The 23012-nt window shown below is 52.6% G+C and overlaps 1 protein-coding gene across 1 annotated transcript; it reads right to left on the reverse strand.

The window, feature by feature from the left end:
• Nucleotides 1-1433: 1433 nt before the first annotated feature.
• Nucleotides 1434-22105, reverse strand: TAB1 (TGF-beta activated kinase 1 (MAP3K7) binding protein 1). The gene is made up of 11 exons (XM_027873534.1): nt 22060-22105; nt 11691-11827; nt 10959-11112; nt 9158-9244; nt 8471-8609; nt 7747-7860; nt 6966-7077; nt 6347-6491; nt 4484-4706; nt 2871-3027; nt 1434-1877 (listed from the first exon to the last, which is right to left on the reverse strand). The coding sequence occupies exons 1-11, from the start codon at nt 22090-22092 to the stop codon at nt 1670-1672; spliced, it is 1509 nt and encodes a 502-aa protein (XP_027729335.1). The 5' UTR covers nt 22093-22105; the 3' UTR covers nt 1434-1669.
• Nucleotides 22106-23012: the final 907 nt, after the last annotated feature.

Here is a 23012-nt window from a genome sequence, read left to right on the forward strand (position 1 = left end):
GGGGGCACTCAGGGTCAAAACTATTTCCATAATAATACTAATACATTTTAATTTTGAATGTGGTAAATGCAGAAAGAAATAAATCACAGGAATGTGAGGGGCCCTCAATAATTTTTAAGCATATAAGGGGGGTTTCAAAACAAAAAAGTCTGAAACTGTTGTTCTCCATAGCTAATCCAGAAATGTTTGCATGCCTGTCTGTGTAATGGGTATCGTATTTCTTGTTCTCTCAACGGGTGGGGGAAGGCAGTGGAGGGAGGGAGGAAATGCAGAACTGAAAATACAGATAAACAGAAATCTTTTTAAAAAGTCACCTGCCTAACACTAATGAAGTCACATATCTGGGCAAAAAAAAAGGGCAAAGCACTGTGGTAAGCGTGGGATACAAAGGCAGAAAATCATTCGGTCCCTGACCTAAAGCCTGCCATCTTATGGGGGTGACGGGACATGCCCGCTGAGAGGTGTGACGTGGGGGCTGGGGATGAGAACGTCCGGGTGTCTGAGGAGTATGTGAGGACAGAGAGAGCTTGGGAGGAGACAGAAGGGTCAGGGAAGGCTTCCAGCGGAGGAGGCCCCAAAGCTGACCCTTGAAAGAAGACGAGTCTGGGGGGCAGCAAAGATGGGCCCCCTGCACAAAAACAAGGAGGTGGGCCACGAGTGACTGAATGCCAGGAAGAGCAACTAGTCCAGCTGGGAGAAGCGTGAACTAAGGCTGGAAGGAGGGCTGGGAGCCAGAGCCACCCTGAGGAGGCACTAGGAGCCATGGAAGGTGTTTGAGGAGGGTGGGACAGTCACCCATGTGTCAGAAAGGTAACTCGGGCAGTTGTGTGGAAGGTGGCCCGGAGAGGGAGGCCAGGTGGCGGGGGAGGAAGCCCGTTAGGAGAGTCCAAGCAAGCAGTGGGGAGGTGTGCACTTGAGACGCTGCCCACGGGGGAGGGGGCATCAAACCACCTTGGCTATGGACGGATGCGGGAGGAGAGGGAGGGAAGAGTCAGAGGGCACCCCAAGGCGGTCAGCCTGGTCACTGGCTCGAGCCTGGCCCTGGTTCGTTCCTGCCCCTTCTTGCCGGCATCCCAGCCTCCCCTCTCAGTGCTCCAGGGCTGGATGGAAACGTGCCCACCTCCCTGGCCCAACTGGCATGCCAGCACCTGCCCCAGCAAGTGAAGACTGACCGCAGGCAGGCTGACCCCCCAGGGCCTGGCAGGGATCTGGCTGGAGTCTGCTTTGTGGGGATACAAATATAGGCATGTTGGGCTCCCCTCTTTCAAATGAGAACCAAGAGAGGGACTGAGGAAGGGCACCCCAAGGGGGCGAGGCTGAGGAGGCAAAGGGCCAGGGAGGCGGGAGCTGCTCAGAGGGGAGCTCCGTGGAGAACAGGGGACAATGGCACCTCCTGGGGGGCGGAGGCAAGCCCACACAGGCCTGAGGCAGGAGACGGTACAAGTTACGTTTATTGGGAGACAGACAGGCGGTGGTCCCCAGAAATGCCAGGCAGGAGGGCGGCTATTTGCTCCCAATGTCCAGTCTCCCTGCAGAGCTCATCCATGGCACTTGAGGGCCACTGCCTCATGAGGGACAGGCCCAAGCCTTGGGGACGGAGGGCCTGACAGCGGGCCCCAGGCGGACATACCCCGGCAGTCTTCCCTTCCTGGAGCTGCGCTCTTCGGCACTAAGACACTGGAAGGGCCCCCTGCTCCCCGTGGTCCATATTCCAGAGACGGTAAAACTCTGCAAAGTCTACATAGGGCTCCACCCGACCGTCCTCATCGGGCTGCAGGGAGTGGGAGGGGCGGGTTCGGAAGAGACCCCCGTCAGAGCTGGAGCTGCTGCTCTGGGTGTGAGTGTTGGTGGACTGGAGGGTCATGGTCGGGCTTTGGCTGCAAAAGACAACAAGGACAAGGGATGAACCCGTTTTCCCAACGCGGGCCTTCCGTAGCACGCAGAAGCCAAGCCTCCTGGCTGGGACGAAGTGGTCTGATGCTTTCCCAGGGTCCTCCCTAAAGGAATTCCAAGCATCTGCAACCTCACAGAGGAAGGGAAGTGGGAGGTGGGAACCAAAATGGCGGAACTGATGGACCTCTCCTAGAGAAGTCAGGTTTCCTCACCCATCTAAATGCTCTTCCCACCACATTCTACCTTCTTTGACGGCAGACAATCCCGGGACCACCCAAGAGACCACCCAGTCAGAGGGGATCGGGACCCCAGGAGGGGCTGGGAGCCCTGTTCTGAGGCACCCCCACGCCCTGGGGACACAGAAGAACAGGGGGAGGGAAGCCTGGCCACTCCCCCCCCAGATGTCCTTTTCAATGGCGGCATCCCACCGTGAGCGAGTTTGGCAGAGGCCGCCATCCCCACATCTCTATTATTCAGTAAGGGATTGGAATGTGGAAAGCGACCGGGCAGCCGGCCTGGCCTGAGCATCTGAATATACATTCCATGCTGCGCGGGAAGCTGGGCTGAAAGAAACCTGTTGGACAGGTCTGCGTTGTGAGGGGCCCCTGCCCCAGCCCCAGGCTTGCTCAGCGACTGCTTATCCAAGCTCAGAGCTGTCGCCACCAAGCCAGGGCCCCAGATTCCACAGCAGCAGATTAGCCAGCAGGCCCCAGATCAAGCCCGGACCACTGCCTACAAGCACAGTCCCTCTATCGTGGGACCACGGGCAGAAAAGAGTCACGGAAAATTAGGAAAAAACACTGTCTAAGGCTGTGCCGTGCGTCGTGAGCCCGGGCCAAGCCTTCGCTCGACTCCCGAACGCTCTGCCTGCGGTGGTCCGGCCCTGGGAGGAGAGGGCTCAGGCCAGAGCAGCGGCCAGGGACAGGAGGAGGCTTCCTCCGAGACCGGGAAGGGCCTGGACATGGGCTAGCACTTACTTTGTTAGGGTAGGCGTCACCTCATCCAGGGTGGAAGCGCTGTGGGCACCGTTGACCATCTGTCCCTGGGAGGGCATGACTAGGGACAGCGTCACACTGGTCTTGCTGGTGCTCTGGGCACCGGAGTAAGGCACCGAGACGGGATACACGCGTCCTCCTAGAACAAAGACGCCCGGAGGCTGAGCCCGGGCCTCCGGGCAGGGCTATCTCTGCCCAGCCCCCTCTTCCGTCTGTCCTGCATCCACTCCCCCACTCTCAAGCCCCAGGGTCAGGGCCCTTACAGCCCTGAGAGGTGACCACCCGGGGACGCTGATGGGGAAGCGCGCCCCCGCCCCCGTGCCCCATCTCCATCTGACCCACTCTGATGGTCCCCTCCGCCATCAGAAGCAGCCACTGAGATGGCTGCATTGGAAAGGACCCGGCTGGTAACCCCATGTGCCCCCAGCATCCGGAGCCCCCCAACCCTCGCAGCCACACTCAGCGCTCCTAGGGTGCTTCACACCCACCACTGTGCTGGACCCGCCAAGAACATGAGGCAAGGAGGACAGAGGCCTAGAGCAGAGCCCCAGCTGCCCTACAATGCTCTGGGGACCTCGGAGCCACTAAACGAAAGTCAGGAGGCCCCAAGAGCTGGTTTTCAAGAGGTTCCTCCTCAAGCGTCTTAGGATTCTTACGATGATTTTACAAGGTGCACATTTAAGCTGACAGTGTCCCCATTTTACTGGCTGAGACGCTGAGGACCAGAGAGGCACCCCTACGCGGCTGGCCCTGAGCTCTCCCACTACATGAAGGCAGACAACTGCAAGGCTGTCATAGAGACGGGTAAAAATGCAAGCAATTCCCCGGTTAGCAAGGAACTCCAAGACGGCCTCCCACCCCTGAGTGAGGCATGGAACGCGTGCCCGCCTCCGAAAATGGACACTGAACACTCCTGAGAGGGCCTGAGCTGGACAAGGAACAACAGAGACGCGGAGCAGAGAAGGCAAGCAGGCCACGTGAGGAGAAGGAGGAGGGAGAGCGGATGACCTGCGCCCCCAGCACGGGGGCAGAGAGGGCCAGACCGCTCTGAGGAGGTGCGCGGACAAACGCGGGTGAGGGTCCAGAAGGTTCTACGAGGGGTGGGCTGGGGGAGGCCCCACTGGGGGCACCACAGGGAGTCGGGAAGAACTCAGATGCTGACTAGCTGGGCCCCCTCCTGAGCACCCTCAGGGTGGTGGGGAGGGTCCCAGGAGGTCAGCACCCAAAGGCCCACACAAATGCACGCCAGTGACCCCATCTGTGAAATGGGCTGAGAAGGGCTCCCCCGCCCCAGTGGAGGTGCCCGTGGTGCCACTAACCCTGGCCCTCGTTTCAAAGTCTCAGGACGAGAGTCAGAGAAGTAACGTGAACCTCTTGAGATGCTACCAGCCTGTCTATCAGAAAATCAACGGACGGGTTCCCAAAACGAGATCAACACGCCAGGCTTCACGGGGCAGGGGCAAGAGCTCAGACCTTGGGCTCGGGAGACCCGAGGGGGCCGGGCCTGGAGCCGAGGAAGCCCGAACACGGACAGGGAGGGAATCCTGCATCTCCATCGGGCATGGGCCTCTGCTGGGCACCACCGGCAGGCGTACCTTGGGCTGGGGTCAGGGTGGGCTGGCTCATCTCGCCCAGTGAGTACCCAAAGTTCCTCACCAGCAGGGTCATGTCCTCGTGCCGGGGGCAGAACGCCGAACGTTCCCCACCGCTGGCAAAGGTGTCCCCGTGGATACGTTTCACCCGGTCTACCACGGCCTGGGCCACCGCATCTAGGGAGGTCTGCTTGGCAAACTCCGTGTCAATCATCGCCGCGATCTCCTGGAAAGAAGCATGAGGAGACCCAGGCCAAAGCAGAGCCATGACTAGCTGTCCCCTCCAATGGGGGAGAAGAGCCCCCAGGTCAAGGCTGGCCAGCTGGGGGAGGGGCCACTCCCAGCTCGGCTGAATACCCTAAGTGGTATTCACAGCTAGGCAGCCCAGCCCCTGGAGTCAAGAGGACCCAAGTTCAAATCTGACCTCAGACACTTACTAGCTGTGTGACCCCAGGCAAGTCATTTAACCTCAGTTTTTCATTTCTGTAAAATGGGAATAATAATAGCACGTACCTCCAGGCTTGTTGTGAGGATTAAATAAAATTGTAATTGGAAGGCACTTAGCATGGTGCGGGTTCTTAGTAAACTCTCTATAAATGTTAGCTATCACCACCACCACCTCATCCTTCTAAACAACTCCTTGTAACCTGATAGGGAGAAGCCTCAGACAGGGGACGATGGAAGGCACTCTGGGAGCACAATGGCCCAGTCCTTCTCCCCGCTAAGGGCCGTAAGGACCCCGATGGGGGCTAGGCACCCCCCACCCCACCCCAGCCTCACCATAAAATGGTAAATGCTTTGTTAACCATTTGCTCTTCTTAAAATGAGAAGGGGCCCTGCCTTGTGCCCGGAGGCTCCTGTGACCCCAGATAAAGAAGCCCAGCTGCCAGGGCTTCAGTTTCCTTATCAGTAATGGGGATCACAACACCTGCCCAGACCCATGTAATAATCCGAGATAACAGAAGCACTTCAGAGACTGAGGGTTATTACTCTGCAGGTGAGACTTTGTGTTTACATTTCATAGCTGGGAAAACAAGAGACACACACACACACACACACACACACACAGGCACGCATGCACACACATACACACGTTATCTGCTTAAAGACCCATGGGACTAGGAAAACAACGTAGGTGCCCTGACCCCACGAGACTCCCACCCATTCAGATGAACAACGTGATAGACGCAGGCTGGCCTACTGGAGGGGTCCTGGCTGGCTGCCCTCCTCTCTGAGTGCCCCAGGCAACTCTCCAGGTCTCACACAGAGCCACCGCCCTGGGGCCTGGTGCTGGGGCAGCCTGCTCCTCTTCAGGCATCTGGGTACGGTGGACAGTGAGTCCCTTACAAGAGTCCCCATAAAGTAGGAAGCAGGAGTAGTATTAGACCCTTCTACAGATGAGCAAGTCGAGGCTGGGAGAGGGGACATACCCGTAGCACCCCAGCCCGCCTCTCACTGGTGTTCAGAGACAAAGGTTGAGCCCCTCCTGCCTGTGCTCTGTCTTTGATCTCTGAGTTCATGTTACTTCCCATTTCAGGCCCAGGAAGAGCCTGTTACTTGGCGCCCCTGCTTTCCCCCACAACTGTGGGTTCCACTTTGTAAGACCAGCCCAGGGATGGGGGCTGGCCACAGAGAACACGGATGATCCTAAGAACGGGCCCTGCTGGCCTGCTTTTTCAAACACCACTCCCACTTTTCTCTGCAGGCCACCAAGGGACCCAGCAGCTCAGCCAAGCTGGCTTAAGGTCACTCGGGTCATTCAGCACTGGCCTGGCACCACCCTGAAGCAGCTCTGCCAGGCTCCAGGCTGGACACCCCTCACCACGCACAGAGCACCCCTGGGGCTGCAGTCAGGGGAGGGCTCACCTGATTGGCCTGCCCTGGCCCGTGGGCCGCCTCCAGAGCTTTGTAAAGCCCCTCTGACATCAGCACCAGGAAGCCAGTCACGCCCTCCAGGGGCTGCCCTCCATGGATTTCTGGCTCCGCGATGATTGGCTTCGACTTGGCAGCACTGTGGGAGAGAGCCGGGGGAATTCTTAGTTCTGAGAAGTCATTTCATCGGCTTTCACGCCAGTCATCCCCCAAACAAAAGTAAAGGAAGGAAGTGGGAGGAGGGGAGGAAGAGGAGATGAAGCTGGTAAGGGCCGTGACACAAGCTGAAGGATTGAGGAGGCCAGAGGCAGAGTCCCAGACTTCACAGAGCTGCCCTCGGAGGGCCCCTGCACACCCCGCTTCTACCCACGGGAGGCAGCTCACTCCACTCTGGGGCAGCGCTCGCTGCTCCAAGGCCTTCCTGGGCCCCCCCCCCCCCCAACAGGCCCGGTACTGCCTCCAGGGCCACTCTGGTCTGCATCCTCAGGGTCATCGGCCCACGGCCTCGGCCAGTCCTTGGACAGCATGGCCTGGAGGCCCTGCCCACACTGGGCCAGAATCAATGCCCTGCGGCCATGCAATGCAGAGACTGGTCAGAGGCAGAACTTCCTACCTGAGTAATTCGATGTCACTGTAGCTGTATTTGACCTTGTAATCCCCAATACGACGGGTACTCTCCTGGCCACCAATGGTCCCCACTTGCTTGATTTTCCCTGCATCCAGACCTGCCAGGGGTGAAAAAAAAAGCCCATTAATTCCTCTAATCCAGAAGTTCTCCAATGTGATCGGGGCGCTGAGGGGTTCCTGTGAGGTCAAAGCTATTTTCACAATACTAAGATGTTTTAGTTTCTAAACTGATAGATGTAACCCATCTAAACAAAGTATCTTTGGGGCCCTTGATAATTTTTCTCTTGGCTAGGTCCAGGGTCACACAGCTAGTAAGTATCAAGTGTCTGAGGCCGAATTTGAACTCAGCTCCTCCTGACTTCAGGGCCGGTGCTCTATCCACTGCACCACCTAGCTGCCCCACTCCTTGATAATTTTTAAGAGTATAACAAGGTCCTGGGACCAAAAGGTTTGGCAACTGATGCTCTAATCATTCATAAGGAAGAGCAGAAAAGACATCCTGAGATAAAGATGTAGCAATGGGTCCCCACTGAGACTGCCATGGGGAAGGGGTAGAGCCCCAGCCTCGCAGGGGCCCCAACCGGATTTGCCAGAAAAGTGAGTCCATTATCATCCCCAATGCACATCCCACTTAGAGTAACCCAGTGAGGAGCACTGGCACCACCAGCCATCCAAGACCATCTCCACGCACTCTGCCAGGTTCTCTGCTGCCCACTGTCACCCTGGTGCCCAGGACAGCTGCCCCGGGGAGGGCAGAGGGCATGTACCCAGCTGGGACAGACGAAAGAGCTCATCCTCGTTCTCGGTGGTGTGGTCGGCGTTCAGCTGAGTCACCTGCAGCCCGTCTCCGGTGGCCTTGCAGAGTAGTGCTCGGTTTGTACCTGGGACCAAAAGAGTCGGTCAGCAGCCAGCTATGGAAGGGGAGTGGAGGATCCGAAAGGAGAATGATTAAACAGAAAGGATGGAGAGAGAAAGAGAAGAGCAGTGGAGAGAGAAGGCAGGCATCTCAATACACAACTATTGTGTGAAAACAGAAAAAAAATCGGGCAAACACCATTCACGTCACTCGGGAGAGGACTGTCTCCAGACCCACCCCAAGAGAGAAGACCAAAAATCTAACCTTCCACCATTCTTTCTTTAAATAAAAAAAGCCACATTGACGTCTTTTACTTTTCTATTGGTCATGCCTTAATATGCCTATCCCCTTCTTCTGGGAATGGTCAATGCAGTGTCCCAAGCCCGCAGCCCCCAGCTCTCCAACCAAAGGAGCCCCCCGACTTTCCCAGAGAGCGAGAGTGATTGTAACTGGCCTCTTCTGGGAAGAGCCCAGACCTCACAAGGGGCAATTCCTCAGGAGCACGCCCACAAATGACCTCAACAGACGCCGAGTCTGAGGCACGATGACTCCCCAGCAAATCGGCCTGACTTCTGACCCTCAGAATTCCCAGGTTTATGTTCTCACTCCCCCCACCCCACCAGGTGGAGACTTACCAACGTTGGCGATATAGAGCCTGTTGTTGAGAATGACCGCCACCACGGCCATCGCGCCACCAGAGATCTCTCTCTCCAACACCTTCAGCCTCTCCAGGATCTTCTGGTACTGAGATGGCAGCTGGTGCTGAGGGACCCCCTGTAACACAGAGAGAGCCCAGACGGCCCAAGACAAACCCAATCATCCCACCAGTTCTTCAGGATCGCTGAACAGAGACTTCACAGGGGGTGATGAGAAGTTGGGCCTGAGGCCTGAGGTCAGCACTGTAGCACAAAGTGGTTTCCTGGCTGCCCTAGGTGGGATCCCTGGCTGCAGACCCAGAGCCTTTCAAGGATCACTAAGAGAAACCATGTGGGAGACAGGAAAGGACAAGCTGAATCTTAGCTCCGCTCTCTAACACTTGTGTGAACTCAAGCGAGGCCCTCTGCTTCTCTGGGCTTCAGTTTCTCCCTCTGTAAAATGACACAGCTGAGCCAGATGATCTCTAAGGCCCCCTATGATGCTAAAAGCCAAACCAACCTGTCACGCTTTGTAGTCTCACCGGGCTAGGCCGGTGACCTGATGGGAAACAGCAGACTAGTGTGGGACCAACAGGGGACCAAGGGAGAGAGAACTCCTTGATTCGGTCAGAACCCCAGGCTCATCCTCACTGGGGAGGTGGGAGAGTGGGTAGGAGAAGCTGTTACCTCTGGCAGCTGGGATTGGAGGCTTGCCTTCTCGGCTAAACCATCATCAATGGACTCCAGAAAACTCCTCTCCACCACATCAAAAGCCTGGAGGGCAAAGGACAGGAGAAAGCACTCACTAATCTGATTTCCCAAATTCTTTCATTAGATAACAGCATGATTAACTCTTCAGGGGTATTATAAGGATGAGGAACCTAATGAAGTCCAGGCCTAGAAAGTCACAATCCTAAAAACAATGAGTGCGCCCATCTGCCCTGGGCCGGGAAAGGGCTGTGTCAGCCCAACCACCCAGGGGCACAGTACATGTGTGCTGTGTGATGACAGCGGTGCCCCTGAACGGGGTCATGGCCCTCCTCCAACCCCATGCCTATCCTTGTAAAGACAGCATGGCACAGAAGAGGATGCTGCTGCCCCACTGCCCCCTCCACAGCCTGCCAGCTGGGCGACTGGCCAAGCCTGGCTCCCGTCTCCTCCCCCAGAAGAGGGCTATCAGCACACTTGTATCTCATGGGGTGGCTATTGTGGGGAAAGTGCTGTGAGCTCAGGGTCAGATGGCCATCTGTGACCAGAAGGGGACCCCCAGGATCTCTGGCTAAGGGCGCTAGAGGACAGGCCATGCGAGGATTGCTTGGAAGAGCTGGCAATGCTGGGCTTGGAGAAGACCAAGCTTGCAGGGACAAGAGCAGATGCAGCTTCACGTGCCCGGAGGATGGCTTTGTGGAAGAGGGAGACACTGTTCTTCCGGGCTCTGGAGGGACAGGCAGAACGGGGAGCTCGGGGGACGCTGAGAGAGGCATTTTTTGGCCCAAAGTGAGGAAAAACTCTTTAGGGATGAAAATTCTTCCCAAAGTAGAAAGGACAGCTAGATCAGGCAGCGAGCCCTCCATCACCACTGGTCTTCAAACACCAGATAAAACGTCAGCCCACCAGTGCTTAGGAGGCTCACCTCCTCTTCGCAGGCTACTGGCACCCTCAGACGCAGGTCGAATCCACCCTCTGCAGGGATGGCTAATGCCTTCTGTTGAAGTCTACTTTACAAGCCTGTTGCTACTTTCACTTGTCTCCCCGAGCTGCCTGAGGGCAGGGGCTGTCGTCACCTCCCTCTGTATCTCCAGCCCTTGCTCAGGGCCTGGAGTGTCCTTGCTGACCGTTGCCAGACTGACCTGACTACCCTAATTCATGCAAGTCTTCTCAGGTTTCCCTGAACCGATCTCCTTCATCCTTTCTCGGGCGCAGTAATATTTCATTCCATCCATCCACGTGCAATCCTCTGTTCAACTATTCCCCAACGGATGCCCCCCACCCTGGAACTTCCCAGAAGCACTCCCTTTCTTCTAGGAGAGAAGGGACCAAGGACCACCTTCTAGAGGACGCCTTTCCTGAAGCCCTCAGCTGCAAGGCTGCTCGGAGGAAGCAGGAAAGGAGCCGCTGGACTGGGAGAGTTTGAAGAGGAGAGAGCTGGGATGTGTGGGGGCAGTCTGCTGATGAGGACAGGAGGGGATGAGACCAAGGGTCCATGGAGGGGGGTTTGCCTTGGCAAGAAGGGCTGCCTCCGCGCCTGAGAGAGGAGGGAAGGAGTTGGTGGGGGAAGACAGCAGTGTGGGGGGAAGGGGGAGCACTAGGGGACAGGAAGGGTGACAACAGGTGACCTCCGGGTCCCTTCCAACACTGGCAGGCAGTCTGTAACAATACAGGGCCAGGGAAAGCTGCGTTGTTGAGATCAGCAAAGGCCTTCTCTCCCAGCTCCATCCCCGGGCTGGCCCCAGGGGGGCCGGGGTCTCCCCTCCCCTGCAGGCATTACCTGGAGGAGCACCCGCCTCACGTCGGCCTCGCTGTGGTCGGCGCTCAGCTGGCCCAGCAGCAGCTCCGCGGACAGCCTCTGGCCCACAAAGTTGGCTGCTCGGTTGCCGTCGAAGCCATTGAAGACTCCGTAGAGGAAGCAGTTGTTCTCACTCCTATTGGAAAGGAAGGCAAGGTTTAGGCCGGTATGCCCACCCAGCATGGGGGAGGGAAATCAGTGCAGTGGCTGGAGGAGACCAGCCAGGGAGACACTCTCTACAACGTCAGCCATCACATGGGGCACGGAGAAGAGAACTGGGTTTAGAACCAGAAGACCTGTGGCTGCAGCTTGGCTCAGCTACTTACTAGCAATGTAATCTTGGTTAATTCCTTTCCCCTCTTGGAGCCTCAGTCTCCTTCTCTGTAAATGAGGGGATTCTATTTGATGCCGGCACAGGTCCCTTTGAGCTGCACATCCTATGACCCTGTGCTCCTCGGTCCTGTTCCTGCCCTCACGATCAGCCCTGATATATCCCCCTTATGCAATGAAAGCATGCTCCGGTAGGAGGCAGCTACACTAGGCTAAGTCCCTGAGCCCACAGGGCAGTGACTCACCATGCTGGGGTCCTATGGATGGCCCATGTCAGTAAGTCACTGGGCTGACTCCTACACTCACAGGAAACTCTGAGATGGGTTCATTCTTCTGCTTGGGAGCCTCCCTCCCAGTGCAGGGCAGCAGCCCCGAGCCTCTCACCTAAACTTGAGCCAGTTATCCTCCAGTGGATGGGTCTCGGTGCCCTTGCCATCAGCAGAGTAGGTACGATTTGGAGCAGAGCCAACCCCGGAGAGCTGGCACAGAGGCAGGTCGTCGGTCCAACTTGGCTGCTGCTCCTAGGGAAAGACGAGAAAGATAGGAGGTACGCCCCCTCTTTCTTCCACGACCCAGCCTGGTCTTCCTCTTCCCAACACAACCCTCCCCTACCGTCCCTTCTTCCAGCTCCAGAATGATGACTGTTGGACGAACAGACGACACAGAGGGATGCTTTGTAAAGACTATAAACACACTCACCAGAAAGGTCTCAGTACAAATACTGAACTCTGGGCCAGGGTTTTATGGCAATAGGTGTGTTAGGAAAACATAGTAATTGAAACAAAAACAAAACAAAGCATACAAAGTAAAACGTTCAACCTTTAGAAGTTTGACTGAAAATGATTAAAAATCTCTCAAGTTAAACAATCAGTAAACATTTGCGAAGGGTCTCCCTCCCACGTGCCAGGCACTGTGCCTTAGCATGCTTGGGATACAAAAAGAGGTTAAAGACAGTCCCTGCCCTTAGAGAGCTTACAATCTAAAGGGGGAGACGTCAAGCAAGCAAACACATACAAACAAGCTCTAGACAGGACAAGCAGGATGGAATTAAGGAGGGAAGGCACTAGAATTAAGAGGACTTGGGGAAGGCTTTCTGTAGGAGGTGGGATTTTAGTTGGCACTTAAATGAAGCCAGAGAGGAGGGAGGGTGTTCCTGGCATGGAGGACAGCCAAAGAAAAGGCCAGGAGCCAAGAGATGGAACACCAGGAGGCCAGTGTCACTGGAGCAGAAAGTACGTGTCGGGAGTAAAGTGTAAGAAGACTGGAAAGGTTGGCGGGGAGAGAGGTTAGGAAAGGCTCTGAATGCCAAATAGCATTTTGTATTCGATCCAGGAGGTGATAGGGAACCACTGAAATTTATTATAAGTGTATGTGGGGGGGGGGCAAGGTGTCATGATCAGATCTGAACTTTAGGAAAATCTGGAGGAGAGACCTGAGGCAGGCAGACACCTCCCCTCCCCAGCAGCTATTACAATAATCCAGGTGTGAGGTGATGAGGGTCTGCACTAGGGTGGGGACAGCGTCAGAAGAGAGAAAGGGGCAAATTTGAGAGATGCTGCAGAGATGAAGTCGACAGGCCTTAGCAACAGCTTGGATATAGGGAGTGAGAGATGGGAGGAATCCAAGATGACTCCTGGGGTGTGGGCCTGCGGAACTGGGTGGATGGTGTGGTCCTGTACGGTAAGTGGGAAGATAGGAGGGAGGAGGGTGGGAAAGAGAATGAGTTTAGTTTTGTATACAGTAAGTTTAAGATGTCTACTGGACATCCAAAGGCAGTTGGAGATGAGAGATTGGAGGTCAGCAGAGAGACGGGTCGGGAAAGGGAGATCTGAGAATTAAGAGCATAGTAATTAAATTAAATTAATTAAATCCCTGGGATCTAACGAGATGATCAAATGAAATGATCTGGGCCTCATCCCTGGCCCTCAGGCTAGCTGCTTAACAAACACCAAACAGGGCGGGGAACCTGCGAAGCTCCAGGCCACCTGTGGCCCTCTATTTCACAGAACAAATCCTTACATTGAGAGTGCTTCAGGTTCCCCACCTCTGGACTGATGGCCTGCGCTATCCTAAGTACTGAAGGAGACGCAAGAGAAGACAGGCTTCCTGCCTTCAAGAAGCTTCTCTCTCTAGTCAGGGGGACACGACATGTATGCAAATAGGGAATGTAACATAATATCTACAGATCAGAATAGAGTGTAAGAGGATGCAAGGTATACAGTGTTATGTAGGATCATGGGAAGGAAAAATCCACCCAACTGAGAGAATCAGAGAAGTCTTCACACAAGGATAGTTAGCATTTGATCTGGGCCTGAAAGGAGGAGGAGGATTTGAAAAGCCAGAAAAAGAGGGAAGGAGGGGAAAATGTGCATATTTTGGGCAAATGGGCATAAGTATAAAACATTTATCAGACACTTACTCTGTGCAAAGTACGGGGAATACAAACAGAGAAGTCAGACTGTCTCTGCTATCAAAGAGCTCACATTCTAATGGAGGTGATACACATGGGGAAGGCACGTCCCATGGTCCTCAGGGTGCCGAGGCAAAGCAGATGGTCATGCCTTGTCTTTAATGTCATTGCCAATGATGACATCGTATCATTTTCTGAGGCTGGACCGTTGGCCAGGGCCAAGGACTCTGTTGATAAGAACTCTCCTTTCTGGGTCTTCTGGAGCTGTGGGCGCAGACCCTGCAGGAAAGAAGTGTGCGCCAGGCTGCCCATCCCCGGGGTTAGCTTTCCAGGATGGTGGCCAAGGGTCCTGGGCTCATAGTATGGCTGTTTCCAAGACTCGTGGGCACAGGCTCCTGGACTGTCGCCATCAGGGTCTGATGGGGGATGATGGTCAGGGTGGTAGGGGTAGTAGCCTGACCCCTGCTGCCTCCTGTCTCTCCCTCATGGGGCCCTGATGGTTCAGTGAGGCCGGCTCGCCTCTCCTGTGTATGTGACAGTGGATGGGGATGGCTGGCTCTTTCTCCACAGAAGTTGCCTCCCCAGGTGATGACCGGTCTGGGAGTAGGACGAATGTTCTGAGAAATTACATGTATGACATGTCCCTGTCATGTCCCAGGGACAGAGGGCAGTGCAGTTTCCCTGAAGCACGTGGATAAAAGCCGGATGGAACTGAGAAAGATTATCCAGACGTTCTTATTTTATTATAGCTGCCACAGGCTACAAAGTGGCTGTTGTCTTTTTCTCCCCTTTCTCAAATTTCTTAATACTTTTGGGAAAGCTCTTGTATTTTCTACATATGTATTCACACAAACCCACCACTTCACCCCAGCCCACATGGCTACAAAATATCCTCACATCCTGACTACAAACCAATGTGTGTGTGCTTCCCAATGTGTAAAGAGATGATGAGTCTCTGTACTAATCATAGCCTTGTCACACATGGGTTTGAGATAGTGTAAATACACATAAGCTTGCTTAAAAAGTAGTCATGTTTTAAGCATAGAAAACAGGCCAAGAAAGGGAACGGTTCCACAAACACTAACTGAGCACTCTCTGCCTACAAGGCCGGGCCAACAGTGATGAAGTCAGAAGCCCTGAGCTGCTGAAGCCCGGACTCTGACACCTGCCGGCTCTCCAGCTGTGGATGAGTCAATTTTGCCTCTTTGGTCTTCGTTTTCTCATTTGTAAAACCCAACTGCACAAGGAAAATGGAGATTTCACATTGAAATCTGAGCTGTGATTACCACTGTGAAGCAGCTTCCTGTTTCATTATATGACTTTGGAATGATGATTGATTTTTCAAATGTCTGCTTTAGAAGCATCTTACCTAAATACATCTCCATTAACTGCAATTTTTCAAGGAGCCCTGCTTTCCTAGCTGGGAGGGTTCTACTCCTACTAGACTTGCAAATCCCGTGCCCACGTCCAAATGGGGCCCCACGGCCCAGAGTGCGCTCTCTGACCAGAGCCACCAGGAGGCGCCAGAGGAGGCCATCACACAGCACAATGTACAAAACAGATTCACTGACAATTTCAGCACCTCTGTGAAACCCAAGATGCCCACAAACACCAGCTCGAAGGGTCATCTCACACTCTTTAACGGCACAGAGGCTGGGAACATGTGGCTCAAAAGTCAACCGACACCTTGAACATCGAGTTCAAAAAACATGGATGTTGGTAAAAACACCCCAAATTCACAGAGACAGCCGTGGGATGGAGGAAGAAAAGTATAAAGGTGAACCCAAGATGAAAGGCTGGCATCGGCACAGAGAGAGCTCCAGGCTAGCAGCTTTACAGAACTGCACTTCTTCCTGCTGTCCTTGTCTCCCTAAATGTCCCTTTCTCTCACTCCTATCTCACCACCTCCTAACCAAAATTCTGAAGATTCCTCCAAAAACACCTAGGATGCATTTAGGCTACTTCCAGTGTACCTAGAAGAGAGGAGAGCTCTGGCACTGATGCCTCCTCACAACTAGGACTTGGCAGAAATGTGGGTGAGGTTGTCTCATCAATCCTCACACCTTTAGGGAAGACTATACATAAACTCTCTCACACAGGGAAATGGCCAGAGAGGATACCACGGCTGCCCTCACGAGCACGTCCCAGTGTGAGTAAACTCTGCTTTCTGTCTTCTTCCATCCTCCGTGGAGTTGAAAACAGGTGGTCCCTGAAATCTTGGCATTCGTATGGCACTGGTCAGTTCTGAAAGTTCTTTCATACCCATCAACTCCTTTGGACTTGGTAACAAGCCCATCAAGCAGAAGAGACTGTCCTCATTTCATATATGAAGAAACGGGAGCCTCAGAGAGGGTAATGCAAGACTTGCCTCACAGACTGTTAGGCCAGAAGCTGGGTACGGAAATCAGCTCTCAGTCTTGGTCCCCTAAACTACCCTGCCTCCAGCCTCCTGCCTGGCAGAGTCTCTCAGCCGGTATGATCATGCCAGTTTACATAACCATTCCTTTTAAATGATAATTTCCAACTCTGTGGAATCAGAAGATTTAAGGCCACAAAGACCATCTCGTTGAACCCTACATTTTAGAGGTGAGGAAATTAAGGCCCAGAGAGGAGAAGGGCCTTGCTGAAGGTCACACATGTTAGGAGCAGGAGACCCAGGCCTTGGGCCTACCGACTCCTGTCCCTTCCTGCTACACCACAGCTATTCATGACTTTCCTATAGTCTTTTAGACGTCAGTGTATACAGCAGACCCTGGCCTGAGCAGCCCAAGAGCTGGAACTGAGATCTGGCCCTGCCAATTAGTAAATACACCGCCACTGGGAACACATCGTCTCTCATCCACTTCCCACCTTCCTGTCCACATGGGCCTGCCCCTGCACCTCCCTCACAGGGAGACAACGACCACGATCATCAATATCCTCCAGGGAGGCCTTCCTGCCATGAAGTTATCCAATTATGAGATGGAGAACACCCTGGGCTAAGTGCTCCAAGGAATCTCAGAGCTAGAAGAGGCCTCAGAGGTCTCCTAGCCAATCCCTACCTCCAAAAGAATCTCCTTTATCACAGCCCTGTCAAGGAGTCACTCGTGTGTGACCATGGAGCACAAGAGCAGTGAGATTTGGCTTTAATTCCCATGATCCTAGAGAGTACAAGTCTGGTGCTGCCCTCAAGGCTGACCAAGAGGCATACTAAAAAGCACCACTGGTGGAGTTGTGAACTGATCCAACCATTCTGGGGAGCAAGCTAGAGCTATGCTCAAAGGGCTATAAAATTGTGCATACCCTTTGACCCAGCAATAGCACTTCTAGGTCTGTATCCCAAAGAGATCAAAGGAAAAGGAAAAGGACCTATTTGTCTAAAAATATTTACAGCAGCTCCTTTCATGGTGGCAAAGAACTGGAAATCAAGGGGATGCCCATCAAGTGGGGAATGGCTGAACAAGCTATGGCATACGATTGTGACGGAATACTGTCGTGCTATAAGAAATGATGAGGAGGAGAGTTTCAGAAAAACCTGGGAAGATGTACATAAACTGATGCAAAATGGAGTGAGCAGAACCAGGAGGTCACTATACACAACAGCAGCCATACCGTATGGTGATCAGCTGTGAATGACTTAGCTCTTCTCAGCAATACCCTGATCCAAGACAATCCCAAAGGACTAATGGGAAAATTGCTTTCTACCTCCACAGAAAGAACTGATGGAGTCTGAAAGCAAAGTGAAGCCAACTCTTTTTTACTTTATTTTTCTTGTTTTGTTTCTTCTTTTTTTCTCAGTCTACATTTTCTTTCACGACATGACTAATATGGAAATGTTCTGCATGACTGCACATGTACAACCTGTATCAAATTGCTTGCCTTCTCAATGAGTGGGGAGTGAAGGGAGGAAGGGAAGGAATTTGGAACTCAAATTTTTAAAAAATGAATGTTAAAAAATTGTTTTTACATGTAATTGGGAAAAAATAAAATCTTAAGGCCAATACACTTTCTACTAAAAAAAAAAAAAAGGCATAGCGGAAAGAGCGCTAAACATGGAGTCTGTGGCCCAAGGCCCAAATCCTAGTTCCGCCTCTTACCACCTTTGTGACCTTGGGTAAGCCTAGACCACCTACCAGGGACAAAGCTTCCTTGTCTGCGAATAGAAAGGCTGTAAGGCTTTTTCCAACCTTCAGCCTATGATTCTGTGATGCAGGTGATAAATTCTTTTCGGCCATGCCAACTCCTGAAGATCAGATAGAAGCTGCAATCTACATCAGAGGAGGAAGAACCTGGGACTTCCCGAAATATTAAAGTATTATCAACAGGTAATAGCAGAGACTGGCTCATAAAAGGCCCAGACTCTGCTGGTGATGCCTTCACCTAGCACCCCCAACCCCCAACAATATCATGTTTGTTCTCCTGCCCACTTTCAGGTAGCACCTTCTGCTCACCCCAAGCACTGAAAAGTTTCCTCCAAAGAGGGATACACACACACAGTCACACCCAGAGGGTCCTGCCATAAAGGACCACAGATTTAGGGCTGGAAGGGCCCTTAGAGATCATCCAGCAGAACACGAAGGCCCAGAGAGAGAAAGTGATTTGGCCAAGGCCATTTATATCAAACATGGGTCCGCTAGGTGACCATAAGAACGTCACTTCAACGGAACAACTGAACATTTATTTGGTTTCCACTTTTTCCTCATACATTCCCAATGGCTGAGTACATAGAGATAGAGCAAAAGCGTGCCGCCTGGAGTCAGGGGGCCCAGGTTCAAATCCCACCTCCTCTAACTCTGTAACTCTGTGCAATCAATGAACCTCCTTGGGCCTGTTTCTTTGTCTGCAGAACAAAGGGTTGGCCTACAAGACCAACAGTTCTCACAATGCAGTCTGAGGCCCCCAGGGGATCCACAAGATGCTTTCAGGGGGTCCATGAGGCTGGACTGTTTCACAATAATAAGACTTCATTTGCCTTTTTTATTCTCATTCTCTCACACGTGTAGAGTGGAGTCTTCCAGAGGCTGCATGATCTGAGAATCGAAGATTGAGCCGCAAACATGAATGAGCAAACATCTCCTCTGCGGGACTGGACTTCCGCCTTACAAACAGACGGGTCGACAGGTGGCTGGACTTGCTGCTTTGCATGGATTCATCCAGTCTCAGGATCACTTGACCACAAAAGAAGACATTCTGGGTGAATGTTTGCCACAAGCACAATGGTGCTGAAACACCCAAAGTGTTGAAGAATTTCTGTGAAATCTCCTGGTTTATCCTGGTGCAGCTGTGCTGACATCCGTACTACTACGCAGAAGGCCCCAGCGGGTACAACAGCAGTATCGTGGCACAAATGGTGGCAATGACACCAAGTGAGCCAGACCTCGAATTCCCAGTAGAAAACCAGCCAGTTTCACCTAGGAATATCCTTGATGGGGCAATAAACACCATTAATCTTATCAAATCTGGACCTCTGAATAGGATCAGGAGCAGGAATACCCCATGTAAGCAGCACACCCCAGGTCAGTGGCACAAGAAAAGCACTTGTGCAGCTGGGTGAGCAAAGATCACTTTTTCCTGTATCACTTGAAAGAAAGACCCACAATGTATGGTTATTCAGACTTGGGCATTTGGCAGACATTTTCTCAAAAATGAATGAAACAAACCTGTCACTTCAAGGAAAACAAATGACAGAATTTGTTGCCAATGATAAAATTTGAGCTTTCAAGCAAAAATTGGAATTTTGGAAAATTTGAATCTGTCACCATGAGTTTGACACCTTCCCAGTACTTAGAGGCTTCAGATGAGACAGGTGGTGAATTTAACAAATCTGATCTTGGGATATTGTACAATAAAATGTGACAACATCTGGAAGACTGACAGGTCGGAAAGCCAATGTTGTCCAAATGACCAATTCATGAGTTTACAAACTCATTCATGAGTAAAAGAGTCATTCAAAGCACAAGGTGGACCAAGGGATGTTAATGTAACACAGGGTGGAAAGTTCATTCATCTGGTTTCAGCAGCCACATTGCAACTACCAATTGTGGAGTTCTGGTGTAATCTCAAAGAACATCACAGCAATCTAAAAGAGCTCTTCAAAAACTCCTCCCTTTTCCAGCTACATCTCCATGTGAGGCTGATCTTCTTTATCTACTTCAACCAAAACAACCTATTTCAATAGATCGAATGCAGAAGCAGACAGGAGAATCTAATTGTCTTCTATGAAGCCAGATGTTAAAGAAATATGCAAAAAGATAAAACTATGCCATTTTTCCCACTAAATTTTTTTGTTTTGGAAAAGTTATTTTTCACAAAAATGCTTTTATGTCAATGTGTAGTAAATCTATTATTAAATGAATTAATAAATATTTTTAAATGTTATCAGTTTAAATTTCTAATATGATAAATATCAATAGATATAATCCACACAAGCGAAAACTTTGGGGAGTCCTCAATAATTTTTAAGAGCACAAAGAGGTCCTGAGAGAAAAAAGGTTGAGAACTGATGGACTAGTTGGCACTTAAGGTCCCTTCTAGAGGCTCCTATAAAACAACGGCATTTTCCCCCTCATCCTTGCTGCTTGTTTTTTAAAATTTTTAGCAAGCACCCTGACATGAAGACAGATCCTCATCTGACAAATGCTGAACTTCAGAAACTCAGTTTCTTCTTTATGCCAGGTTTGATTCAGTAGGGTGGAGTTTCCATTAACATTTTCTCCCTGTGAACCCTTTTACACACAAGCTTCATTTTTTCTCTCACTAAAGAGATCTGATCTTTGATCTCCCTGATCTCCCTCTATGAAAGCACATCTTGCAACTCAAGGGTCTGAGAGATCTGGTGGCTTGCCCAGGACTACACAACCTGTATGTGTCAGAGCAAACTTGAAGCTGGGTCATCCAGGCTCTGAGGCTGACTATATAATATGCTGCCTCTTAAAATGTACTGGGCTCTACTGTTCTTAGTGACTAGCAAGACAGGTTGTACCTCACTAGTTAGAAGAGGCAGCATATGGGGAAGCTTGGTGGTGCAGTGGATAGAGCACTGGTCTTGGAATTAGGAGGCCCTGAGTTCAAATCCAGCCTCAGACACATGATACTCACTAGCTGTGTGACCCTGGGCAAGTCATTTAACCCCAATTGCCTCACCAAAAAAAGAAGAAGAAGAGGCAGCGTGACACCATGGAAGAGTCAGTGGACCTGAGTTTGAATCCTACTTTTGATGTTCATCATTTAGGTGACATTTGACAGGTCATGTCCCCTTTCCAGACCTCAGTTACCTCTTCTGGAGAATTAAGGGGGTTAAACTAGATGGTCTCTAAATTAGTCTTTTCCAGCTCCAGGTCTAGGATCCCCTCCATCCTGATCAGGGGACTGTGAACAGAACGTTGGGTTGGTGTCAGAAGGCCTCGCCATTCGTGATCACTATCTCTATGACTTTGGGCAGGTCACTTAAGACCTCCCTGGCCTCAGTTTCCTCTTCTGTAAAAGAAGGGGGTGGGACTTGATTAGGAGTGTAAAACACACAGCCCACATGCACTTGCACACACTCCGGAGTGGGCACCAGATTACGATATAACTAGGGAAACGTTTAACAAAATAAAAACAGGACACAATGGTGGTAACGTTAATTTGTGGTTTTCTAGGTCGCTCCGGGGATCCCTTTCTTTTTGATTTTGACACCACTAGATGTCCATCTCTAGAGCTAAATTCCAAGTGTCAGAGGCTGTGCTAAGCTCGGGAGGATGCCAAGACCGTAGGAAACAGGCCCTGCCCTCGAAGAGTTTCCACTCCATCTCCTCCCGTCCCTCTTCCCCCAGACCCCCTGACTCTGCCTCCCCTAACACAGCAAGGAGCACGTGGGCTTCCTCTAGCCGCTACAGCACAAGGCGCATGCGCCACCGGGTGTGAGAGGGAGGGGCAATCTACGCACCACTTGTCGTCCTTCCCATCCCCGTCACCGTGAGACGCACGCATCCCGGAGGCCAGCCCCGCGAGACCAGAACGCCATCGGCGCGCGAGGCCCGCCCCTCCCATAGCTGAGCAGTGCGCCTGCGTGCGAAAGTTCCTCCTCCCGGCCCCCCAAAAGGGGGCGCGCGAGACCGCTCCAGAGTGGCGCGAGGTAAGCCGGAGGCCCCAGCGCGCACGCGCCAGGCGAGGGGGAGGGGCGTTGTCCATAGGCAAGGGGAGGGGGCGCGGCGACGGGGATGGGATGAGAAGGGGAGGTGGGGGGAGCCTGGTCAGGCCGGGCTAAAGAGCGTCCTCCCGCCTTGGCTGAAGCGAAACGGCTTCTCCCTCCCCCCTGGCCCAGCCCATCCCGGCCCCCAGCCCCGGGGCCGGACGGCGCCGGTCCGCGGGTGGCTTCCTCACACTCTGCAGCAGGCTCCTCCTCTGCGCCGCCATCTTGGAGGAAACCAACCCCCACCCCCTCCACCACCACTGAAGCCGAGCAGGCGAGTAGAATGAGTGGCTAGAGAGGCCTCCCACGTTGGAAGTGCGCATGCGTGCATCTAGGAGCCGGCCCGAAGTTGAGGGGGGGTTGGGACTGGAAGAAACTGTTGTAGTCTCCCGCTATAGAGCATGCGCGCGGCGCCCCCTGGCGTCCACCCGGGGATTGGCGCCGCTGCCCCACCGCGCAGGCGCTCTGCCTCTGGCTGACTTGGCTTAGCGTGGTCCCTGCCGGTCTCACTTTGTGCTCACAAAAGCCCTGTTAGGCATACAGAGGAAGTGTTGTATCCTCCATTTGACAGATGAGGAGGTCGAGGCTCAGAGGGCTTCAGTCACCTGCCTAGGGTCACAGCCGCTGTAGGAGCAGGATTTGAACTCGGGGCTTCCTGACTCCAACCCTATTAATTGCTCTGTTTTCGTCCGGTTATAACTGTCTACACTGAACGCCTCCTCCCTGGTCCAGGGATCATTTCTTTATGTGTCATAGCCCTCTTCTCTAATGAGACAATGATTAGGCGCTTACTGTGTGCCAAGCACTTTCAGATTTGCAAACTGCTTTACAAATGTCCTCTCTGATACCTGTGACCCAGGTAGGTATTATTATTTTTGTCCCCATTTTACAGATGAGGAAATGGAGGCAGATAGCATTTCAGTGGTTTGTCTCGGGCCACAAAACTAGTAAGTATCTGAGGGAAGGGGACGGCATTTATTGAGCACCTACCACATACATGCTAGGCACTGTGTGAAGTGTTATCCCCTTTGATTCTCACACCAATATGGTGAGGTAGGTGCTATTGTTATCCCCATTTTACAGGGTCACACAGCTCGTAGTCATCTGAGGCAGGATTAGAACCCAGGTCTTCCTGACTCCAGAC

Source organism: Vombatus ursinus, unplaced genomic scaffold (genome assembly GCF_900497805.2).
Source record: "Vombatus ursinus unplaced genomic scaffold, bare-nosed wombat genome assembly UNPS02003292.1, whole genome shotgun sequence".
Lineage (NCBI taxonomy): Eukaryota > Metazoa > Chordata > Mammalia > Diprotodontia > Vombatidae > Vombatus > Vombatus ursinus.